This window comes from Sapajus apella, unplaced genomic scaffold, assembly GCF_009761245.1.
Source record: "Sapajus apella isolate SASKATOON/1434 unplaced genomic scaffold, GSC_monkey_1.0 scaffold68, whole genome shotgun sequence".
Classification (NCBI taxonomy): Eukaryota; Metazoa; Chordata; class Mammalia; order Primates; family Cebidae; genus Sapajus; species Sapajus apella.
Window position 1 is genome coordinate 4359245 of NW_022437008.1, and position 24181 is coordinate 4383425.

Genomic DNA, 24181 nt, shown 5'->3' on the forward strand with positions numbered 1-24181 from the left:
CAGGAAATAAGAAACAGGGTTAAAGGGGTGGTGTCATGGGGCATTTACTTGAATTTTTTATGCTATAATTTTCTCATCTTTAAAATGGTGATAATAATCAAATTGTCAGTTATTAAATAAACTAACACCGTGAAAAAGAAAATTTCTTCAAGGCTGTTTTTGCTTTCAGTAACAGTTTCTGAAAGCCTTTCCAGTTTCTGCCCATTCTCATGTTTGAGGTTTGTCTTATGGACATATTCTACTTCCAGTTCTGTTTGTCCAAACTCATCAAATATTCCTTAAGATTGGTGTTATTTATTTATTTATTTAGAGATGGAGTCTCACTCTGTTGCCAAACTGGAGTGCAGTGGCGTGATCTAGGTTCACTGCAACCTCCAACTTCTGGGTTCAAGCGATTCTCCTGCCTCAGCCTCTCAAGTAGCCCAGACTACAGGTGTGCAGCAGCACGCCCAGCTAATTTTTGTATTTTTAGTACAGATGGGGCTTCACCATGTTGGACAGGATGGTCTCTATATCTTGACATTGTAATCCACCTGCCTTGGCCTCCTAAAGTACTGGGATTACAGGAGTGAGCCACCCTGCCCAGCCTATTTTATTTTAAACTACATAAGTCATACCACAATAAAACTGATTTAAAGTATATGGTACTTGTAAAAAGTAACTAAACCTGGTATATAAAAATATATAGAAAATTTGAGTTTTGGCTGAAGACTGAAACTATTATAGAAACAAAAAATGGGCCAGGCATGGTGGTTTATGCCTATAATCCCAGCACTTTAGGAGGCTGAGGTGGGCGGGTCACTGAGGTCGGGAGTTCAAGAGCAGCCTGGGCAACATGGTAAAACCCCATCTCTACTAAAAATACAAAAATTAGCCAGGTGTGGTGGTGTGTGCCTGTAGTCTCAGCTACTCAGGAAGCTGAGGCGTAAGAATCGTTTGAACCCAGGAGGCAGAGGTTGCAGTGAGCTCGCACCACTGCACTCCAGCCTGGGTGACAGAGTGAAACTCTGTCAAAAAAAAAAAAAAAATCAACTCCAAATGACAATTTTCATTACTTTCAAATAACTAAAATAAAGGACAATAGATGTGAAGATCAGATTACACACAGGAAACAAAAAGTTAACCAAGTGGAAAGGAGGACATGAATTTTGTAGTAAGAGTTTGAGAAGAAAATGAGAAAAAAGCTAGTATGGGCACAAGATATATAGTAATTAAGTCTTATGTTTATTAAATCAGGGTTCTGAAATTAAAAGAAGTTCAGAAAGTAGAGAAAATATTAGAAGATTAGAAAAGTGGTAGATGAAAAGAAGGCACACTTTTTTGGCAAATGAAAATAACATATTTTTATTTTTGTATTTCATGTGACCATGATTAGTTATGATTTTATAATCGCTCCTAACATCCTCATTACAGATTACTTTTTTCTTTTCTTTTTGAGTCAGGGTCTTGCTCTGTCACTTAAGCTGGAGTACAATGGCACCATCTTGGCTTTACTGCAGTCTCAACCTGTTGAGCTCAAGTGATCCTCCCACCTCAGCCTCCCAAGTGACTGGGACTACAAGCATGTCCCAACATGCCTGGCTAATTTTATTTATTTGTAGAGATGGAGTCTTACTATGTTGCCCAGACTGGTCTCAAACTCTTGGGCTCTTTGTTATCTTTTTTAACTGACAAGGGCATACTTTCAAGAAACAGGTCTGTGACGGGCATGGTGATTCATGCCCATAATCCCAGCACTTTGGAAGGCCAAGGCAGGTGGATCACGAGGTCAGGAGATCAAGATCAGCCTGGCCAACATGGTGAAATCCCATCTCTACTAAAAATACAAAAATTAGGCGCACACCTGTAATCCCAACCTCTCGGGAGCCTGAGGGAGGAGAATCGCTTGAATCCAGAGGCGGAGGTTGCAGTGAGCCGAGATCGTGCCATTGCACTCCAGCCTGGGCGACGGGAGCGAAACTTCCATCTCAAAAAAAAAGAGAAAGAAACACATCCGTAAAAAGGCTAATGAAAAGGAAATTATAGCTAAGATAATGAGAAGAAATCTGCTGCAACCAAAAACAAAGACTTAGAAGCTTGCAAAGTTAAAAAAAAAAAAAAAGGACTCTGAATGGAAATCAGTGGAAGCCAGAAGATTTAGTGCTCTGAGGAAGTCACATACTGTGAAAGAGGAACTGGATATCACTCAAGAATAAAAAGGGGCTAGACACAGTGCTCATGCCTATAATCCTAGCACTTTGGGAGGCTGAAGGGGGCAGATTGTTTGAGGCCAGGAGTTTGAGGCCAGCCTGGGCAACATGGTAAAACCCTTAAAAAAAAAAAAAAAGAATAAAAAGGAAAGAACAGATGAAATAACAGATAACATGAATTAGAAGGCCAAGGATGGCCATGGTTAGATACATCTTTTTTTTTTTTTTTTTTGAGACAGACTATTGCTCTGTTGCCAAGGCTGGAGTGTGGTGGCAATCTCAGTTCACTGCAACTTCCACCTGCCAGGATCAAGCAATTCCCCTGTCTCAGCCTCTCAAGTAGCTGGGATTATAGGCACCTACCATCATGCCCAGCTAATTTTTTTTTTTTTTTTTTTTTTTTTTAAAGGTGTGGGGTTTTTCCCATTTGGTGGGGCTGGTTTCAAACTCTAGAGTGATCCACCTGCCTTGGCCTCCCAAAGTGCTGGGATTACAGGCATGAGCCACCATAGCTGACCTCAGTCATTCTTTAATTGCAAAACCTTATTTGTTCATAAGAAACAGACACAGAGGAATATACACACATGAATAAAGCTCCATCACAGATACGGAAGACAAGAAGAGAAGGACGTGGGAGGCCTTATTTTGGGAAGCTGAGGCAGGCAGATCATGAGGTCAGGAGTTCAAGACCAGCCTGACCAACATGGCGAAACCCTATCTCTACTAAAAATACAAAAATTAGCTGGGCACGGTGGTGCACACCTATAATCCCAGCTATTCAGGAGGCTGAGACAGGAGAATCGCTTGAGGTTGCAGTGAGCCAACATTGTGCCACTGCAATACAGCCTGGTGACAGACTGAGACTCCATCCCAAAAAAAAAAAAAAAAAAAAAAAATGCACTGTGCTATAGCTAAGATTACACAGTATCTCAATCTAAAGGTTATTAATGAGGCAATAGGGAAGAGAAGAGGGATTTAATTTTTATCTACTGCTTTAACTTCCACTTCTCTGGAATGTGGTGGACAAGCCCTCTCCCTCACTCTGCCATCCTGCTTCTTGTTGATATTTTCAGTCATTCAGGTGTGGATGTCTGAGGCTTCTCTTTGAAAGGAAACGCTGGAGGTTCATGCAGGAGAAATCAATCCCAATAGCCATGTAGATCCTAGACATTTGTGCAAGAGTGGTGAATTTTACATAAAGTCTGCAGTTTTAGTTAACAATACCATCCCCAAATTACTCTCCTCTTCTGCATGCATGGACTCTGGTCAGTTAGGTGTTATCATTAGGGAAAGGAGAAAAAGGAGTTACAGGCACCTTCTTTAACCTCTTTCTGCACCTCTTGTCAGTCTAAAGGAGTTCCTCAGGAGAGTTTTGTGGTTAGGTGGTGGTGTGGTCCACTTATTTTTGAAAAGGTGACCCCTCAAAGAAGGGAGGAGCTTCCTAATAATCCCAAAGTTATTATACCGAACAGGAAAAACATGAAAGCCTTTCCTCCAGGGACTGGAACAAGAAAATATGCCATTTTTACCACTTTTTTTTTTTAAGATGGAGTTTTGCTCTTGTCGCCCAGCCTAGAGTGCAATGTCATGATCTCAGCTCACTGCAACTTCCAACTCCCCCGTTCAAGTGATTCTTCTGCCTCAGTCTCCCGAGTAGCTGGGATTACAGGCATGTGCCACCACACATGGCTAACTGTGTATTTTTTAGTAGAGACGGAGTTTCTCCATGTTGGTCAGGCTAGTCTCAAACTCCCAACCTCAGGTGATCTGCCCACCTTGGCCTCCCAAAGTGCTGGGATTACAGTCATAAGCCACCACACCCAGTCCATTTTTACCACTTTTATTCAACATAATACTAGAAGTCCTACCCAGGACAATTAAGCAAGAGAATGAAATAAAGTGTACCCATATTAGAAAGCAAGTTATAAAATTGTCCTTGTTTGCAGATGATATGATCTTATATTTAGAAAAACCTAAAGATTCCACCAAAAACCTCTTAGAACTGATAAATAGTAAAATTGCAGGATACACAATGAACACACAAAAATCAATAGCATTTATCTATGCCAACAGCAAGCAATCTAAAATAGAAATCAGGAAGTCAATTCCAGTTACAATGGCTAAAAGGAAAATGAAATACCTAGGAATAAACCTAACCAAAGAGGAGAAAAATCTCCACAATAAAAACTAAAAAACACTCATGAAAGAAACTGAAGGGAACACCAAAAAAAAATGAAAGGATATTCCATGGCTGTGGATTCAAAGAATTAATAATATATTTTTTTCTTTCTTTTTTTTTTTTTTTTGAGACAGAGTCTTGCTCTGTGGCCAGGCGCCAGGCTGGAGTGCAGTGGCACAATCTCAGCTCACTGAAACCTCCCCCTCCTGCGTTCAAGCAGTTCTTCTGCCTCAGCCTCCCAAGTAGCTGGGACTACAGGCATGCGCAACCATGCCCAATTAATTTTTGTATTTTTAGTAGAGACAGGATTTCACCATGTTGGCTAGTATGGTCTCGATCTCTTGACCTCATGATCCACCCGCCTTGGCATCCCAAAGTGCTGGGATTACAGGCATGAGCCACTGTGCCCGGCCAGAATTAATATTATTAAAATGTCCATACTACTCAAAGACATCTACAAATTAAATGCAATACTTATAAAAATATAAATGCCATTTTCACAGAAATATTAAAAAGAATTATACAATTCATTATCGAACCACAAAAGACCCTGAATAGCCGAAGAAATCCTGAGCAAAAAGAACAAACCTGGAGGTGTCATGCTACCTGACTTCAAAATACACTACAAAGCTAAGATAAGCAAAAGATCATGATACTGGCATAAAAACAGACATATAGACTGATGGAACTGAATAGAGAACCCAGAAATAAATCTGCAAAATTAGTGCCAACTCATTTCAATAAAGGTGCCAAGAACATACATTGAAGAAAGTACACTCTCTTCAACAAATGGTGTTGGAAAACTGAATATGCATATACATAAGAATGAGACTAGACCCCTGTCTCTCACCATAAAAATAAATTCAAAATGGATTAAAGACTTAAATGGCAGACCCAATACTATAAACTACTAGAAGAAAACATTAGAGAAGGGCTGAGCACATTGGTCTGGGCAAAAAGTGTTTGGGTAAGACCTCAAAAGCTCAGGTGACAAAAGCAGAAATAGGCAAATGAGATTATAACAAGCTGAAAAGGTTCTGCACAGCAAAGAAAACAGTTAAGTGGGAGGGATCCAAAATGGCTGATTAGGAGTACCTCAGTATTGCAGCTACCAGCGAAAGTGCGGAGGGTGAGTGGACCCCATATTTCCAGACGGATTTTTATTGCCCACAGACCAGGAGATTCCCAGATGGAGGAGCCCCATGGGTCGCGAGCACGGCTGCTTTGGCTGGTGCAGCTGTTTTCGTCTGTGTGGCTGTTATCCGTACAAAATACGTGGGTCCAGGCACCGTTTTAACTGGCGATTGGAGCTCCTGGCAGACAGAGTCGCCCATTTAACTGATTAAAAAGGGGACTGAAACAGGGAGCCAGGCCAGGAGATTCGTGGGCAAAAAAGCGCCACAAATCTCAGTACAGCTGTTTCAGCCGGCGCAGGCACAGTGGGTCGCCGCACGGGAAATCACACAGATCCCAGCACCTTTTCAACAGGCGACTGGAACACCTGGTAGACAGAGTCGACCGTTCAACTGCAAAAAAAGGGGGGGCTCTGAGACAGGGAGCCAGGTTATCAGGCTTGGCTAGTCCCAGCCTCTGGATTGAGAGTTTCACAGCAAGCACAGCTCAACCCGGGATGGTCCAGCTCTGTCGGGGAGGGGCGTCTGCCATTACCGAGCCAGTCCACCACTATGGAGGTAGTTTGCCATTGCTGAGGCAGCCTGCCATTACAGAGTCCACCATTATACAAGTGGGCCGCCATTGCCAAGGCAGTTCTAACTACACCCGTATAAACAGGACTGCAGGGAAATTCACACGGCAGCTGGGTGGAGCCCACAGCAGCTCAGCAAAGCCTCTGCAGGCAGACAGTGACAAGGCTGCCTCATCGCTGGGCAGGGTAGCCCTGAAAAAACACAGCGGCACAACAGAAACTCATAAATAAAGCCCTAACTCCCAGGGACAGAGCACCTGGAGAAAAAAAATTTTAAAAGGGGTTTATGAGTTCTGCTGCAGCAGACTTAAACGTTACCTGCCCAGCAGCTCTGAATGAACAATGGCGCTCACAGCTCAGCACTTGAGCTCCAATAAAAGACAGACTGTCTCCGGAAGCAGCTCCCTGACCCCCATATATCCAAAGAGTCACCTCATAAAGGTGAGCTCAGACTGACATCTGGCAGGTATTTTTCTGGGACAAAGATAGCAGAAGAAGAAAATGGCAGCAACCTTACTATTCTGCAGCCACTGCAGGTGATCCCCAGGCAAGCAGAGCCTGGAGTGGACCTCAGCAGTCCTACAGCAGAGGGGCCAGACTGTTAGAAGGAAAACTAAGAAACAGAAAGAAATAACTTCATCATCAACAAACTGTACGTCCACTCAGAGACCCAATCTGAAAGTCAAAAACTACAAAGACAACAGGTGGATAAGTCCACGAAGATGGAAAGAAACCAGTGCAAAAAGGATGAAAACACCCGAAACAAGAACACCTCTCCTCCTACAAGGGATCACAACTCCTTGCCAGCAAGGAAACAAGGCTGGATGGAGAATGAGTGTGATGAATTGACAGAATCAGGCTTCAGAAGGTGGGTAAGAAGAAACTTCTGTGAGCTAAAAGAACATGTACTAACCCAATGCAAAGAAACTAAGAACCTTGAAAAAAGATTTGATGAATTGCTAATGAGAATAGACAATTTAGAGAAGAATATAAGTGAATTGATGGAGCTGAAAAACACAACATGAGAACTTCACGAACCATGCACAGGTTTCAACAGCTGAATTGACCAAGCAGAAGAAAGGATATCAGAGGTCAAAGATCAACACAATGAAATAAAACAAGAAGGCAAGATTAGAGAAAAAAGTGTAAAAAGGAATGAACAAAGTCTCCAAGAAATATGAGACTATGTGAAAAGACCTAATCTACATTTGATAGGTGTACCTGAATGTGATGGAGAGAATTAATCCAAGCTGGAAAATACTCTTCAGGAAAACTTCCCTAACCTAGCAAGGCAGGCCAATATTCAAGTCCAGGAAGTACAGAGAACACCACAAAGATATTCCTCAAGAAGAACAACACCAAGGCACATAATCGTCAGATTCACCAGGGTTGAAATGAAGGAGAAAATGCTAAGGACAGCCAGAGAGAAAGGTTGGGTTACCCACAAAGGGAATCACAGCAGATCTCTCAGCAGAAACCCTACAAACCAGAAGAGAGCGGGGGCGAATACTCAACATCCTTAAAGAAAATAACTTTCAACCCAGAATTTCATATCCAGCCAAACTAAGCTTCATAAGTGAAGGCAAAATAAAATCCTTTGCAAACAAGCAAGTACTCGGAGATTTCATCACCACCAGGCCTGCTTTACAAGAGCTCCTGAAAGAGGCACTAAACATAGAAAGGAACAACCAGTACCAGCCGCTCCAAAAACATACCAAATGGTAAACGGCATCAACACAATGAAGTAACTGCATTAACTAATGGGCAAAACAGCCAGCTAGCATCAAAATGGCAGGATCAAATCCACACATAACAGTATTAACCCCAAATGTAAATGGGCTAAATGCCCCAATCAAAAGACACAGACTGGCAAATTTGATAAAAAGCCAAAGCCCATCGCTGTGCTGTATCCAGGAAACCCATCTCATATGCAAGGATATACAAAGGCTCAAAATAAAGGGATGGAGGAAGGTTTACCAAGCAAATGGAGAGCAAAAAAAAAAGCAGGAGTTGCAATTCTTGTCTCTGATAAAATAGACTTTAAATCAACAAAGATCAAAAGAGACAAATATGGACATTACATAATGGTAAAAGGATCAGTGCAACAAGAAGAGCTAATGATCCCAAATATATTTGCACCCAATACAGGAGCACCCAGATACATAAGGCAAGTTCTTTTTTTTTTTTTTTTTTTTTGAGAGGGAGTTTTGCTCTTGTTACCCAGGCTGGAGTGCCATGGCGCGATCTCGGCTCACCGCAACCTCCGCCTCCTGGGTTCAGGCAATTCTCCTGCCTCAGCCTCCTGAGTAGCTGGGATTACAGGCACGCACCACCATGCCCAGCTAATTTTTTGTATTTTTAGTAGAGATGGGGTTTCACCATGTTGACCAGGATGGTCTCGATCTCTTGACCTTGTGATCCACCCACCTTGGCCTCCCCAAGTGCTGGGATTACAGGCTTGAGCCACCGTGCCCGGCCTAGGCAAGTTCTTAATGACTTACAAAGAGACTTAGACTCCCACACAATAAGAGTGGGAGACTCTAACACCCCATTGTCAATATTAGACAGATCAATGACACAGAAAACTAAGAAGGATAACCAGGACTTGAATTCAGACCTGGACCAAGTAAACCTAATAGACATTTACAGAACTCTCCACCCCAAATCCACAGAATATACATTCTTCTGTTTGGGACAAGCTTTATCATTATCCAGAATGTGTCTCCAAGTAGAAAGTTTGTGTGATTATTGCACAACTTCATTTTTTTTTTTTTTTTGACAGAGTCTCACCCTGGCACCCAGGCTGTAATGCATGATCACAGCTCACTGCAGCCTTGACCTCCCCAAGCTCAGCTGATCCTCCCACCTCAGTCTCCCAAGTAGCTGAGACTTCAGGCATGCACCACCACACCTAGCTAAGTTTTGTATTGTTTGTAGAAATAGTTTTTCACAATGTTGCCAAGGCTGGTCTTGAACTCCTGGGCTCCAGTGACTGCCTTAGGAATCAAAATGCAGGGAATACAGGCATGAGCCACCACACCTGGCCCAAATGATTCTCTTCTATCAGGGATCACAGTCCTTACACAAACCAATTATTACATCTGGCTCCAACAGAAGGTCATGTTTTTTGACACTGGTGATGTCACTGGAAAGAAACACTCTTACACATTACTGGTAAGAATATAAATTAGCCGGGCACGGTGGCTCAAGCCTGTAATCCCAGCACTGTGGGAGGCCGAGGCGGGTGGATCACGAGGTCAAGAGATCGAGACCATCCTGGTCAACATGGTGAAACCCCGTCTCTACTAAAAATACAAAACATTAGCTGGGCATGGTGGTGTGTGCCTGTAATCCCAGCTACTCAGGAGGCTGAGGCAGGAGAATTGCCTGAACCCAGGAGGCGGAGGTTGCAGTGAGCCGAGATCGCACCATTGCACTCCAGCCTGGGTAACATGAGTGAAACTCCGTCCCAAAAAAAAAAAAAAAAAAAATATATATATATATATATATATATATAAATTAACATTTTGAAAAGTAACTGGTCATAATCTATTAAAATTTAAAATGCATGCATACTTTTGACTTGGCAGTATATAAACAAAATACAAGAATAAGCACATAAAGGTATTTATTGCACTAGTTTGCAGAAATAGAAAACTCAACCTGAATACTCAGCTTATGGGGAATGGGTATACCATGGCATTGCTGTTACTAGATTGCTACGTGTAATTCTGCAGGCATTTAGAAAAAGAAAAGCAAGGTGCAGAAGACAAATACCAACAAAATGTAATGTACAGACCTCATTTAAATCTGGACTCAAACCAACTATTATTGCGAAAGGCTGACTTATCAGTTCAAGATACATACTAAAAATATGTAGGGGGGAAATGGTATATAGCATATTGGTTGTCTTTAAAATATCCCAGTGGAAACTTATTGGGAGATAAAACAAGAAAGGCAAAAACAGGGTGATTATTATAGAGGTTATGGGTACACTGTCCTCTTTTATTTTTGGATATGTTTAAGTTTTAAAATTAAAACAAATTAAAGTGACAGATATATTTGCAGTTATCCTACTATAGTATACTGTTACCAGACTGAAATAAGACCCATACTTGAGCACAGAAGAAAACGTCAAAAAATAAACAGGGCTGGGCGCGGTGGCTCAAGCCTGTAATCCCAGCACTTTGGGAGGCCGAGGCGGGTGGATCGCGAGGTCAAGAGATCGAGACCATCCTGGTCAACATGGTGAAACCCCGTCTCTACTAAAAATACAAAAAATTAGCTGGGCATGGTAGTGCGTGCCTGTAACCCCAGCTACTCAGGAGGCTGAGGCAGAAGAATTGCCTGAACCCAGGAGGCGGAGGTTGCGATGAGCCGAGATCGCGCCATTGCACTCCAGCCTGGGTAACATGAGTGAAGCTCCGTCTCAAATAAATAAACAAACAAACAAACAAACAAACAAACAACAAAGTTTTAACAGATGAGTGCGATACAACAAAGGTGGTTTTTTAAGAAATCATTTAGCCGGGTGCAGTGGCTCACACCTGTAACCCCAGCACTTTTGGAGGCTGAGGTAGGTGGATTACTTGAGGTGAGGAGTTCAAGACCAGCCTGGCCAACATGGTGAAACCCTGTCTCTACTAAAAATACAAAAATTAGCCAGGTGTGATGGTGTGCAACTGTAATCCCAGCTACTCAGGAGGCTGAGACAGGAGAATCACTTGAACCCAGGAGGCAGAGGTTGCGTTGAGCTGAAATCATGCCATTACACTGCAGCTTGGGCAACAAGAGCAAAACTCTGTCTCAAAAACAAACCAAAAAAAACCCAAACAGACAAAGATAATGTATTAGATAACAGCACTGCATATAAAAAAGGTAAGTATTTCTTGGGAACATTTGTTTTTCTATGAACAGCTTTGTACACAGTAACTCAATTTTGAGGTCTTGAGTTCCGAGAATACTGTGCATCATTTGCTTGGGATCAGACATAGAAGAACTGTAGGCATTGATGGCTGCTCCAGTATATTATTCTCACTCATCTTCACTCACTGAACACCATTAATCTCTTCTGATCATCATCGATTTCTCATCATCAGCCCTCATTCAACAACATTCTAATTAGTACATTTAAATTATTTAAAGCTGTTTTTATCTTACTGAATTTGTGTCCATTACGTGCTAATACATTACATTTATTGTCAATACAGTATCTATTGAAGTATAGAGGGAAAATATAATTCATACATTATGTTTTTCAAAATCACTGCATGCACACATATATCTGGTAATTAACTGTTAACTGGCTTTTGAATGTTTTACATTATTCAGAAGCCCTGACGGAAGTCATTTAGGTGGTTTAAGTTGAATTCAAATTAAAATTGGTTAGGATTTTTTAATGAACTGAAAACATAGTATTTTTCCTATTTAAAATAATGGGGCCAAATAAAAATAATTAAAAAAAAATAAAATAATGGGGCCAGATGTGGTGATTCACACTTGTAATCCCAACATTTCAGGAGGCTGAGGCAGATGGACTGCTTGAGCCTAGGAGTTCAAGATCAGATGGGGAAACATAGGGAGACCCCATCTCTAAAAAAATTTTTTTTAAAAAGGAGCCAGGCTGTGGTCAGTAGAGGAGGGCTAGGGGAGACACAGCAGGGGTGGGAAGGGTGGGAAGGGATAATGAGGGGAGAAATACCAGATGTAGGTGACGGGGGATGAAGGCAGCAAACCACCTTGCCATGTGTGTACCTATGCAACAATCCTGCATGATCGGCACATGTACCCCAGAACCTAAATTACAATAAAAAAAAAAAGATTAAAAAAAAAAAGGAGATTGGCATGGTGGTGAACAGCTATGGTGACAGCTACTCAGCAGGCTGAAGTTGGAGGATCGCTTAAGCCCAGGAGGTCAAGGCTGCAGTGAGGTGTAATTGTGTCACTGTACTCTAGCCTGAACAAGGAGAGGGAGACACTGTCACACACAAACAATAAATAAACGAAATGTAGGCTCTGAGATCTGGGTCTCTAAAAATTTACTATTCAGTGTACAGAAATAGGTTAGATTCAAATGAGGAAAAAATGTAGTTGGTAAATTTTGTTTTTATTTCCATTTAAGGCAAATACATATTTTATACACACACACAAACACACATACATATATACATGTATATATTACGATGTATTATATATTAAGACATATTAATATTTTATATATATAACTACCTTGACCATCATTTTGTTGTTAAGTTCTTTTTCCCTTAAACTAACAAGAAAATCTGGGTCAAAAACTTTTGCTTTCAGAATTTGCTGTAGAAAAATAATCTCTCCTTCACTTTCTTAAAAAACAAAACAACAAAAGACATCAATAGCCCTAAAGCAATTTCTGCAAGTTTCTTTCTGGTATGGATTATCTGATGCTGCAAAACTGATGTGCTCTGAAGTCCTTCATATCTTTACTACACTCTAAAGGTCTTGTTCTAAAATAAACTATCTGTTGTTCAAAAAGGGATACATGATAAGAGAATGCTTGCATTTTTTTATTGTACTCATAAAATATTCCCACCATTTGAGTTCTCTAACAGTATGTAATGATAATGGTAATCATTTTAATAATAAATATCAGATATTACCCAAAGGGAATTATATGTATTTAATTATTTATAATTTCATCATTATAATAAAATTACAGTATTTTACAAATGAAATTAAGAAATGTATCTGATTTCAGCTAGGATATGGTGAAATGGAGATGATCCTTGATAAAGGATATAATTCAGCTTTATATTCTAGGGTTATACAAATGTAAATTATCTAAGGGGTTTCTGAAGTCATTCTGCATCCAGGTTAATATAGGCCTTCTAAGAATGAGTCGATTCTAAGCAGAAGCAAAAGGATGTCCTACATTCATATAGATATAATATTGATGATGAAGACCTTCTTATATTTAATCACATTCCAGGCTTTCTCAATTATGAAGCTTTATATGTTGAGTAAGTTGTGAAGGACGTCTAAAGTCTTTGCCACACTGGACACATGTATAGGGTTTCTCACCAGTATGGATCCTTTGATGCAGAGTAAGTTCTGAACCACGACTAAAGGCTTTCCCACATTCCTTACATTCATAGGGTTTCTCTCCAGTATGAGTTCTCAGATGTTCAGTAAGGTGTGAACCACGAATAAAAGCCTTCCCACATTGTTTACATTCATAAGGTTTTTCACCTCTATGAATTCTCTGATGTTCACTAAGCTGTGAGCCATAAATAAAGGCCTTGTTACATTCCTTACATTTGTAGGGCTTTTCACCTGTATGAATTCTTTGATGATATGTAAGTTGTGTAGTACGAACAAAGGTCTTCCCACATTCCTTACATTCATAATGTTTCTCACCATGAATTTTCTCATGTTGAGTAAGATATGCAACACGAATAAAAGCCTTTCCACATTCCTTACATTCAAAGGGTTTCTCACCTGTATGAATTCTCTGATGTTCACTAAGTTGTTTGCTACAAATAAAGGCCTTTCCACATTCCTTACATTTGTAGGGCTTCTCTCCCGTATGAATTCTTTGATGTTGAGTAAGATTAGAATTAGAAATAAAAGCTTTCCCACATTCTTTGCACTTATAGGGTCTCTCACCTGAATGAACTCTCAGGTGGTAAGTAAGTTGTGAGCCACGAAAAAAGGCCTTTCCGCATTCTTTACATTCATAGGGCTTCTCACCTGTATGAATTCTCTGATGTTCATTCAGTTGGGAGGCACATAAAAAGGCTTTCCCACATTCTTTACATATATAAGGCTTTTCACCAGTATGAACTCTCTGATGATATGTAAGGTGTGAACCAAGAATAAAGGCCTTTCCACATTCCTTACACTCATAGGGTTTCTCACCACTATGAATTCTTTGATGGTAAGTAAGTTGAGACCCAAGAATAAAGGCCTTCCCACATTCTTTACATTCATAAGGTTTTTCACCACTATGAACTCTCTGATGAAGCGTATATTGTGAACAGTAGCTAAAGGCTTTTCCACATTTCTTACATTCATATGGTTTCTCTCCTGTATGAACTCTCTGATGTTCAGTGAGCTGTGAACCACGAATAAAAGCTTTCCCACATGCTTTACACTGATAAGGTTTTTCATTAGTATGAATTTTCTGATGTTGAATGAGATCAGAACTACGACCAAAGGCCTTTCCACATTCCATACACTCATAAGGTTTCTCACCAGTCTGAATTATCTGATGTTGACTATAGCTTGGCTTTTTGCTGCAGGTATTCCTATGCTTCCTGACTTTAGAGCGTTTTTCTGTATTATGATTTTTCTCATGTTGAATAAGGCATGACAGGTAGCAAAAATCTTGTCTACATTCCTTACATTTGTGCAATTTTTCCTTGGTAGGAATTATCTGGTGAAAAGTAGAAGAGGTTGAATGGCTTTCAGTGGCCTTTTCTTCACAGGTAATTTTGACATACATGTAAAGTCCTTCCTGACTTCCTTCTTGACCCCCTAAGTTGTCTTTGCACTCCATATTGTCTCCAGGACCATTGTATTGAACGTGATGGTTGATAAACTTCCCCATATTCTCCCACTGGAGTGATTCCATTTCATAAATTTCCTTTTCTGAAGATAACTTGTTAATCTCACGACTGGATTCCAAGTCTGCAGAATAACAAGGAAGCAAATTCCTGCTTTTGTTTACAAGGAGAAATAATTCTATGGTAAAAAATGATAGATAAAAACAATTCTCATAAGAATAGAATGGCTTAAACAGTACAAAAATATTTTGTGCCATTTTTCTTTAAAGGCACAAGGAAAGAATAAAGAACAAGGAGAGCTTACAGGAAAGAAGGCAATTAGAAAAATAGGTTAAGTCAGTGGTTCTCAAACTTTGGAACGGCTTAGAAACAGCCAGGAAGCTTATAAAATAGAATAAAAACACCCTCTTGAAAAGAAACAGATGTCTAGCTGGACATACAATCTATCAACAAATCCTATTGGCTCTCCTATCAACATTTATTAAGAATCTGATCACCTCCACTGCCACCATCCTAGGCCAAGTCACCTATCTCTCACTGTCATAACCTCTTAGCTGGTTTCCCTACTTTCATCCTTGCTTCTGTAATCTTATTCTTCACAGAGCAGCCAAAGGAATTCTCTTAAAATGTAGTTTATATCACATCATTCCCCTGCTAAAAACCTTCCAATGGTTTGCCATCTCAGGATAAAATCCAAAGTCCTTAATATGGCTCACAAGACCCTATACAAGCTTGCCCTTGGCCACTTTTCTTGACGTGGCATTTCCTAACATGGCCACTTTTCTATATCATCACCTACCACTCCCCTAAGTATTCATTTGGCTCTGGTCATATGGCCCCCTTGGTGTTAAAAAGTGTCAGGTCAAGCATATGCCTCTGTGTTTACAGTTTTGTCTTTAGAATGCCCTTCCTCTAGATATACGTATGGCTTATTCCCTCATACAGTTTTCTGCTCAGCTGCCACATTATCAAAACATACAACACATAACTGTACCTGTATTGCATTTTTCACTAATGGATATACCATTTCGAAAGTCTGACTACTGTCTGTCTGTCCCATGCTTAATCAAAGCAAGGACTTTGTTTCATATACTGCTTTATCTCTAGTGCCTAATGTCATTCCTGCACATTGTTGGCATTCAATATTTGTCAATTTTTAAATGTAAATGTTCCTTCATTCACAAATCTCCTTAGATGCCTCTCATACAACACAAAGTTTGAGAACAGAGCTAATAATCTTTCAGTGGTTTACCCTTGTACTTAGAACAAAATCCAAACTCCTATCCATGGCCTACAAGCCCCTTTATGATCCAATTCTTTCTTAAATTTCTCTAATTTCTTCAAAATTACCTTTTAAGTCTCATTTTGAGCCACTACTATCTTCGGGAACAATGCTCTAATCTTATTGGCCTGAGAACATGTCAAATTCCCATTTTAGGTTTTCTATATGCCATTCCGTCTGCCAAGAATGCTAAGTGGCCACCTCCTTTGCTTCTGAAATATCCTAGCTTAAATGTTAGCTGCTCAGAAAGACTGTCCTGGATCACTTTAATTAGGTCCATGCCATGTATTTTCTATACCTATGATTTATTCCTAATTCTTGTTTGAATGTTTGCAATTCTAAAATTTCATTTATTTATCTGTTGATCTTTCTTCTCCTCAAGTTCTACATGTATGGGGGGAAAATTTCTGTTTTATTATATAGCTATATCACAGAGCACAGTATACATACAATGTTTTGTTCCTTTCATATAGTTTTTTAGGTCTTACTTTCCAATATTTTCTACTTAAGACCAAATGTTCTTTTATTTCACAAAGAAGTACCTCAAAATGTCCTAGAAATAGTGACAAGTTTACACAATAAAGATGTTATGTTATTCTGAAGAAAGAAGTTGGGGAACAAGTGTACTTTACAAATGTGGAGAAACTCTATCTGATGTAACTGGATCAGCAGGCACAGGCTCTCTGACCACTGTGTATAGGCTGGAGAATAACAGAGAGTGGTAATGGGAAGAAAAATACAAATCAGTAAGTTCAAATTTAAACTGTCTTTTAGAAATAAGCCTCAGAAACTTGAGAAAACATGCTTTTGCTGAAAAGCAAAAAGAAATTGTAAAAACAAAAGCAACTACCCCCCACCCCCACCCTGCCATATACACAGCACAGCTCAGTTTAACACCAGTTCATGTCAGCAAAATATCTTGGAACAAGATAGATCCTGCTTTTATTTTGTTTCTTTTATAGAAGAACAATATGATTTATAAAACACTTTGAAAGAAATCAATGGGTTTATGGTGATTAAGGGAACACTATAAGGAATCAAATAAATTCAACTGGAACCCAAAACAGCTACCTATGTGCTAGTGGCCTAATAAAAATGGGAAAAAATATAAATCTAATATGATTCTGGGTTAGGAGGCACTATAAGAACATAGGAAGGTGCTAAACAGAAATCTAGAGGAATGAAGAAAAGGTGAAGATTGGAATACCAAAGTCTCAGAACTGTGCCCAGAATGAGGGGTACATATAAAAATGTATTCAATTAAGTAGTAGCTCTTTTTATTGTCATTAATGAAAAACTATAAGGTAAAAAAAAAAAAAACTGCAAAAGGGGTGATGAGTGAAGACAACGAAATGGAGTCTGAAAAGGTGGAGTCATTTTAGGAAGTTTCTTTTATACTTGACCCCATCAAGTCCTACTGAATATATCTCCTAAGTAGGCCTTGAACCTGTTAATTTAGCACCAATACCTCTGCTGACACTCAGGAAGCCCAAAGCATTTTTTTTTGGAGATAGAGTCTCACTCTATCATCCAGGCTGGAGTACAGTGTCATTGATCTCAGCTCAATACAACCTCCACCTGCAAGATTCAAGCAATTCTGCCTCAGCCTCCCAAGTAGCTGGGATCACAGGTGTGTGCCACCATGGCTCATTTTTATATTTTTAGTAGAGATGAGGGCTTCGGCATGTTGGCCAGGCTGGTCTCCAACTCCTGGTCTCAAGTGATCCACCCACCTCAGCTGCCCAAAGTGTTGGGATTACAGGCATGAGCCACTGTGCCTGGCCCCAAAGCATCCTGAACCACAACAAAAACCTACTCAGTAATGTTATGAGACTCTTTGTTTTAATCTCCATTTGGCAGACAGAATGGAATAGTAAATATGAAAATCACATTATGTCACTGTCTTAAGATTCTTCAATAGCCTGCAAAAAATTGGGGGATAAAATCTAAACTCTTCCGCACTATTTTTCAAACTTCTTTTGACTGTAACCTCATAGTAAGAAATGTATATTATGACCGAGTAAATACACTCAAACATAAAACAAGTATGTCATAAAATTATCTTTGCTATTATATAGCAAAGATAAATATATTCATATTTTATTTTCTCTCCTGTTTTATTAAAAATAGTAACAAGTGTTGCTTATAATCTACTAGGTCATATTAATAACTTCTAGCAGGTTTTGCCTGGCCTGGCTCCAGTCAGCCTCTCCAACTCCCTGTGGCACCTTTGCCTCACGAGGCTCCAGCTGCAAAGGCCTTCTCTTAATACCTCATATACAACAAGCTCCACCCTCCTGTGGCCTTCAGTACACTGTTACCTCTGCTAGGAATGCTCTTCCCTCTTCTCTCTACCCTCAGTCTCCTTATCTGTTTTTCATTCTTTCAGTGCTCACCAGAAACTTTATGTACCTTTACATTTCCTGAGAAGCTGTCTCCAATCCCAAGCTCCTAGCAATGCTGTTCCAGTAATTTGCCTTCTGTTAAGACAGCCACTGTACTCACTACAGTCTACAAGGAAAGCCTCCATAGCTCTGGATGCTCGTAAGACCTCCACATCCTGCTATTAAGCCTGGCTCCTCCACGGAGATCTCAATTTCCATAAGCTCTCAGTGTGGTAGTCCTACTATCCTTAGGTTATAAAATGAATAATAAAAAATAATAATAAACCTACTGACCCCTAAAAGACCACTAGAGGCCAATCCTGTAATGCCTGATATCTCTGAGTTATCTCAGTACTCTTAAAAGCCTTAGCTTCCTGAGTCCTTGATCATCACTAGGACTCTTATCCCATCCATGTCCTACTTCACTCCAAGCTATGCCTTTTGGAACTCACAATGTACTTTCTACAAAATCCTCTACAGCCTCTACCTTCCCTCTGATTATTCTCTTCACCTTCATGATCCTATTGAAACCTTGAGCACAGTACTTGCCCAGAAATAATGTTTTCCTTCACGTCCTTCCCTCCACCTCGCTTCACCTAACCTCTCCCAAGGTAGACATAATTATAGCAAGTCAGCACCAACTCACCAAGGAATCAGATATACAAAGAGAAGTACTCAATGTTAATTTTTCTACAAGTACTCCTAATCATGACATTTACCGTCATAGAATGAATTGTATTCTATAGACTCTTTGAAGCAACTCTCATCTAAACTCTTATTATTACCCAATGAGAAAGCCAAACAGAATAATTAAACACAGGACTTTCACTTCCTGTTCCATACATTGATTGGCTCTTTACCCCTATTCACAGAATTAATCTATATCTAAACCTCCAGGGATTCATTAACTATTTTAAGAACCTACTACCAAATTCAAATACTACCAAACTCCTGAATAGTCTCCTATAAATAGAAGGCATTAGAGCAGTCATAGTAAAAACAGAAAAACAACAAAAAAACCCCACCCCTTCATATCCTCCACCTTTGACTACCAAAAGCATATGTAGAATCCCCAAATGCTGCACTCACTGTTCCTGCAGTCACATTACTATAATTAATAGGCTGGAGTATAACACAAATTACTATAATTTTAAATCTACTAACACGAGCATATAGCCTATCTACTTCTTACCACTATGAAGAATAATTATAACAAATTCTATTTGTTCATACTAAACAGACTTAAAAGCACTCACTGTGTATTCCTCTGTAACTCATATAACATTACTAATTATAGCTTTTCTCACCTAAATGCCATGAAGTTTTATAGGAGCCACAGCCCTAATAACTGCCCATGACAGCACAACATCAAAATGATTTTGCTTTACAAATTCAAACCATGATTGCAGGCATGGTATCTCACACTTGGTAATCCCAGCACTTTCCTCACCTCAGGTCAGGAGTTTGAGACCAGCCTGGCCAACATGGTAAAACTCCATCTCTACCATAAATATAAAAATTAGCCAGGTATGATGGTAGGCACCTGTAATCCCAGCTACTTGGGAGATTTGAGGCAGGAGAATTGCTTGAACCCAGGAAGTGGAGGTTGCAGTGAGCTGAGATCACACCACTGCACTCCAGTTTGGGTGACAGAGTGAGACTCCGTCTCAAAAAACAAAAGCAAACAAACAAAAAACCCAAATTGAAACTATGAACAAATCCACAGCCAAATCATACACAAGGTTCCCCAACTTATGACACTTAGACTTATGATTTTTCAACTTTACCATGGTGAGAAAGCAATACAATATTCAGTATGCTCCTTGACTTACCAAGGGGTTACATGGAATGATTTAACAGTATTTTTGACATTATCCAGAAGTAACCCCAATGTATGTTGAGGAGCATCTGTACTATTAGCTCTCAGACTACAGACATTACTTCCTTTAACAAAAACATGATATATATGGGCTAGCCTAACTAACCTAGCCTTTTGTACCAATTTTTTGGCTCCTAAAGCCAACAGATTACTTCTAACCTTTAAAAGTTTAAAAAGCCATATTGTTATACATGGAGGCATGAGTTAGCAGTTGATAGCCTTACTGTCAACTATTAACCTGAATGGAGAATTATTTGAAATTATATCATTTTTATGAACTAATTTTGCCATTAACCAAATAGGACTAATGTACTAATTATGGCCATATAGTCTCTCTATCTATAAATCACATCACAATGAGAGGGGAACTTCTTGTTGCCTGTCCAGTGCCAGGCCCATACCTGTGCCCCCTCTCCCAGTCCTCTATGATGAAAATCCCAAGGCCAGGGTTCCCCTTCATTTCCTGTCCAATTCCCTGAGAAAGCAGCCAACAGAGACCCCCTCCCCCCGAAGTGGCTGGAGGGACCTCAGGCCCCGAATGCCTGGAGACAGAGGAGGCCCCCCAGTCCTCAGCCTCACTGGCAGGCCCGGAAGTGCTGAACTCCAGGGGCTCAGGCGAGGAGGACATGGAAGTGGGCATCTTCCAGGTCCTGGCGTTGCTGGGGGTGGCGGTGGTGCCTGAGTGATCATCCAAGCTGGCTGGGTCTTCTTCTGGCATCATTTTCGGGGAGACGGTAAACAAGGAGTTATCAAAGGACATGTCTGTGGTGTTGAAGTTAATCTGGGCCCAGCAGGATTCTCCATCTCTTTTCTTCTGTAAATTTTTGAGTTTAACTTTTCTAACCACAAGGGCAACAGCTACCAGCCCAGCAAGGAGGAGGAGGGCACCAGCTAGGCTCAGGGAGAGCACCAAGATCCAAGTGGGCACTGGGAATATGTTCAAAGGCTCGCTGAGGTCTGACAGCTGGGGCTGGTTGTGCTTGCCTATCACTCTATACTGGCAGTGGAAGGGTCCCCCTGGAGCCTCATTGCTGCTGCCACTCAGGTTGAATGTCACTCCGCACTGGTTAGGTGGGGCCTGCAGGAGCTGGACCACCTGTCCCCCTCGATACAGTGTGGAATTCGCTCCCAGGAAGTCCCCGGGGGCCATGCATGCAATGTGGATGGTGTCCTCTTGGCTGCTTGGGTATGGGGGCACCAGCCGGATGGACAGTGCTGGGATTGCCAAGGAGCGAGGAAACTGAGCCTGATGATCTGAGGTGGAACAGTTTCATCCCAAAACCCGTCCGCCCATCCCCTCTCGTGCCCGTCCCACCCCAAAATACTGTGTTCCATGACACCGGTCCCTGGTGCCAAAAAGTTGGGGACTACTGGTCTAAAAGACAATGTCAGGATTTACCATGGATGCCAGGGGACTCACAGAGAACAGAGAGGAGAGAAGCCAGGCAGGTACCTTCCTGGGACTGATTTGGAGTGGGAGAAGCTCCCTAACATGGTGAAACTGAGTGAGTGAGAGTCCCTAAGGAAGCCAGACTTCCCACATGGACCTTTGTAATCCTGGGCACAGGAGAACCCCCAGCCCCAACCCCTGGACCACTAGACCAACACAGAAAGCTACCTAGAGTTTTTGCAGAGGCACTGCTCAAGCCCATGTGGAGCACCACAAGTCCCAGATCCCTCAGCACCTTGGTGCCAGCTGCCATAGCCCCAGTGGAGGCTGCAGTCACAGTGCTGAGGAGCCGTTAGACTGCCCAGCCCCTCCTCACCAGGCAAGGCTCAGCTCCACCTGCCCCCGCCTGAATGCTGCAGCACAGTGACCCTGTCCCCACTTGAACTGTGCAGGCAGGCACACCTCCGCATTCCGCAAGGAACTTCCCAGATAGCAGACCATGAAACCCATGCCCTACCTCCTCTGAGGCGGCTAAGGCTCACCAGCTCAGACTTTCAGCACAGCAACCGCACCTCCGCCTCAACTCTGCGGTGGGCTGCAGCGCTGTGTTCCTCTGGGGCAAAACTCCCAGACGTAACAGATAGTACTTGGCACCACTGCATGCCCCCAACAGTGAAGTTCTGCATTGTTTGGGAGGAAGGGAAGTGCAAACATGCCACGTGCACTTTTGCAACCCTGCAGCTGCCAGTCTCCATTGCAGGAGTCCTGCCCTCTCCAGTTAAAGGCCCACAGCACAGCTCCCCTGTCCCCACCTGAACATTTCACCTGCAGACCAGAGCCCTTCTGAAAATCCAACCCCCACATACCTGTAATATTCCCTTGGGCTCCCACCACCTAAGCGTTCTGTAGGACCCTGCATGAGAGTTTGGCCAGTGACCTGGGAACCAACCTGTCCCACCTCCCCACATCATAGCCAGCACCTGAACTCTGGGCTAGCCTGACTGCAGTCCAGCCCCTTTAGGATTCACACAGGCTGTCCAGTGGGACAACGAGGGGCCTGGGAACTGGGAAACTACCTGCCCCATTCCAACTCTGCTGGTACCTGACCATTTCCCCCAGGGCCTGAGGTGAGACCAATCCAACTAGCTGACACCACCAGAAACAACACTCACTCACACAGGCCTTGTAGGGGAGCCCCCCCTTCAACAGGAAGCAGCAGTACTGTGACATCAGAAAACAGGTGAGCCCTAATCAATGGGGAAAGAATTGCCTATTCAATAAATGGTGCTGGGATAACTGGCTAGCTATATGCAAAATAATGAAACTGGACCCTTAGCTTTCACCATATAAAATAACTCAAGATGGCTTGATATAGTACATGCAGAAGCCTCTGAAGATCTTATCAGTTTCTCATTACATTTTTCAGGTGTTTCATCAATTTTAGGAGCTACTAATTTTAAGTTTATTACAATTATAAAACCACCAGCCGTATCTAATATCAGACACCACTATTAATTGGAGCTATGCTTTTATTACTCTCTCTCCCAGTACTAGCAACCAGCATCACCACACTACTGACAGACCATAACCTTAATATACTTTTTTTGATCCAGCTGGAGAAGGAGATCCAATTTTAGGTCAACATTTATTTGTTTTGTTTGTTTATCCAAAAGCATATATTCTTATTTTGCCAGGTTTTGGAATAATCTCACATATTGCTACCTACTATTCTGGGGGAAAAAAGAACCATTTGGCTATATAGAAATAATATGACCCTTACACCTATAATCCCAGCACTTTGGGAGGCCAAGGTGGGAAGATCACGAGGTCAGGAGTTCAAGGCTAGCCTGGCCAATATGGTGAAACCCCACCTCTACTAAAAAAAAAAAAAAAAAATACAAAAATTAGCTGGGCACAGTGGCACACGCCTGTAGTCTCAGCTACTCGGGAGGCTGAGGCAAGAGAATTGCTTGAACTGGGACCCGGGAAGCAGCAGTTGCAGTTAGCCAAGATCACACCACTGCACTCCTGCCTGGGCTACAGAGTAAGACTCTGTGTCAAAATAATAATAATAATATGACCCATTATATCAGTCTGGCTCATAAGCCTTATCATATAAGCCCACCATATACCTACAGCAGGGAGACATTGACACCTGAACATATTTTACGCTAGCTACTAATAATTATTGCTATTCCCACAGGAGTTAAAGGATTTAACTGACTAGCAACCCTACATGGAGGTAATATTAAATGATCTCCAGCTATATTATGAGGTTTGGCTTTATTTTACTACTAACAGTTGGAGGCCTAACAGGAACGGTTCTAGCTAATTCATTAGCAGACATCAATCCCCATGATACATATTATGCTGTAGCACATTTCTAACATGTTCTATCAATAGGTGCCATCTTCACCATTATAGGATTTCTTTACTGATTCCCATATTTTCAGGTTATACACTCAACCTGAGCCAAAAATCCATCTTCTATTTGTAGGTGTTAAACTGACTTTCTTTCCACAACATTTTTTTGATTTACCAGGCATGCCACGACAATACTCCAATTATACTGAAGGATATACAACATGAAATGCCATCTGCTATGGTTTGGATGTGGTTTGTACGCACTAAAT

At 41.3% G+C, this 24181-nt stretch overlaps 3 protein-coding genes across 10 annotated transcripts in view; all 3 read right to left on the reverse strand.

Annotated features, from left to right (window-relative positions):
• ZNF793 (zinc finger protein 793) overlaps window positions 1-24181 on the reverse strand; it is a 53832-nt gene that overhangs the window by 25848 nt on the left and 3803 nt on the right. The gene's annotated exons all lie outside the window — the stretch shown is intronic.
• ZNF571 (zinc finger protein 571) overlaps window positions 12706-24181 on the reverse strand; it is a 30529-nt gene continuing 19053 nt past the window's right edge. For 7 of the 8 annotated variants that reach the window (XM_032249379.1, XM_032249375.1, XM_032249376.1 and 4 more), the window contains one exon: window positions 12711-14737. In XM_032249379.1, the coding sequence (XP_032105270.1) occupies window positions 13044-14737 (1694 nt within the window). In that variant the 3' untranslated portion in view covers window positions 12711-13043. Of the gene's footprint in view, window positions 14738-24181 lie in introns of all 8 variants that reach the window. The other variant, XM_032249380.1, reaches the window with a different exon arrangement.
• On the reverse strand, window positions 19918-23404 carry LOC116530901 (protein HIDE1-like). The gene has a single exon (XM_032249454.1). The coding sequence runs from the start codon at window positions 21306-21308 to the stop codon at window positions 20505-20507; it is 804 nt and encodes a 267-aa protein (XP_032105345.1). The 5' UTR covers window positions 21309-23404; the 3' UTR covers window positions 19918-20504.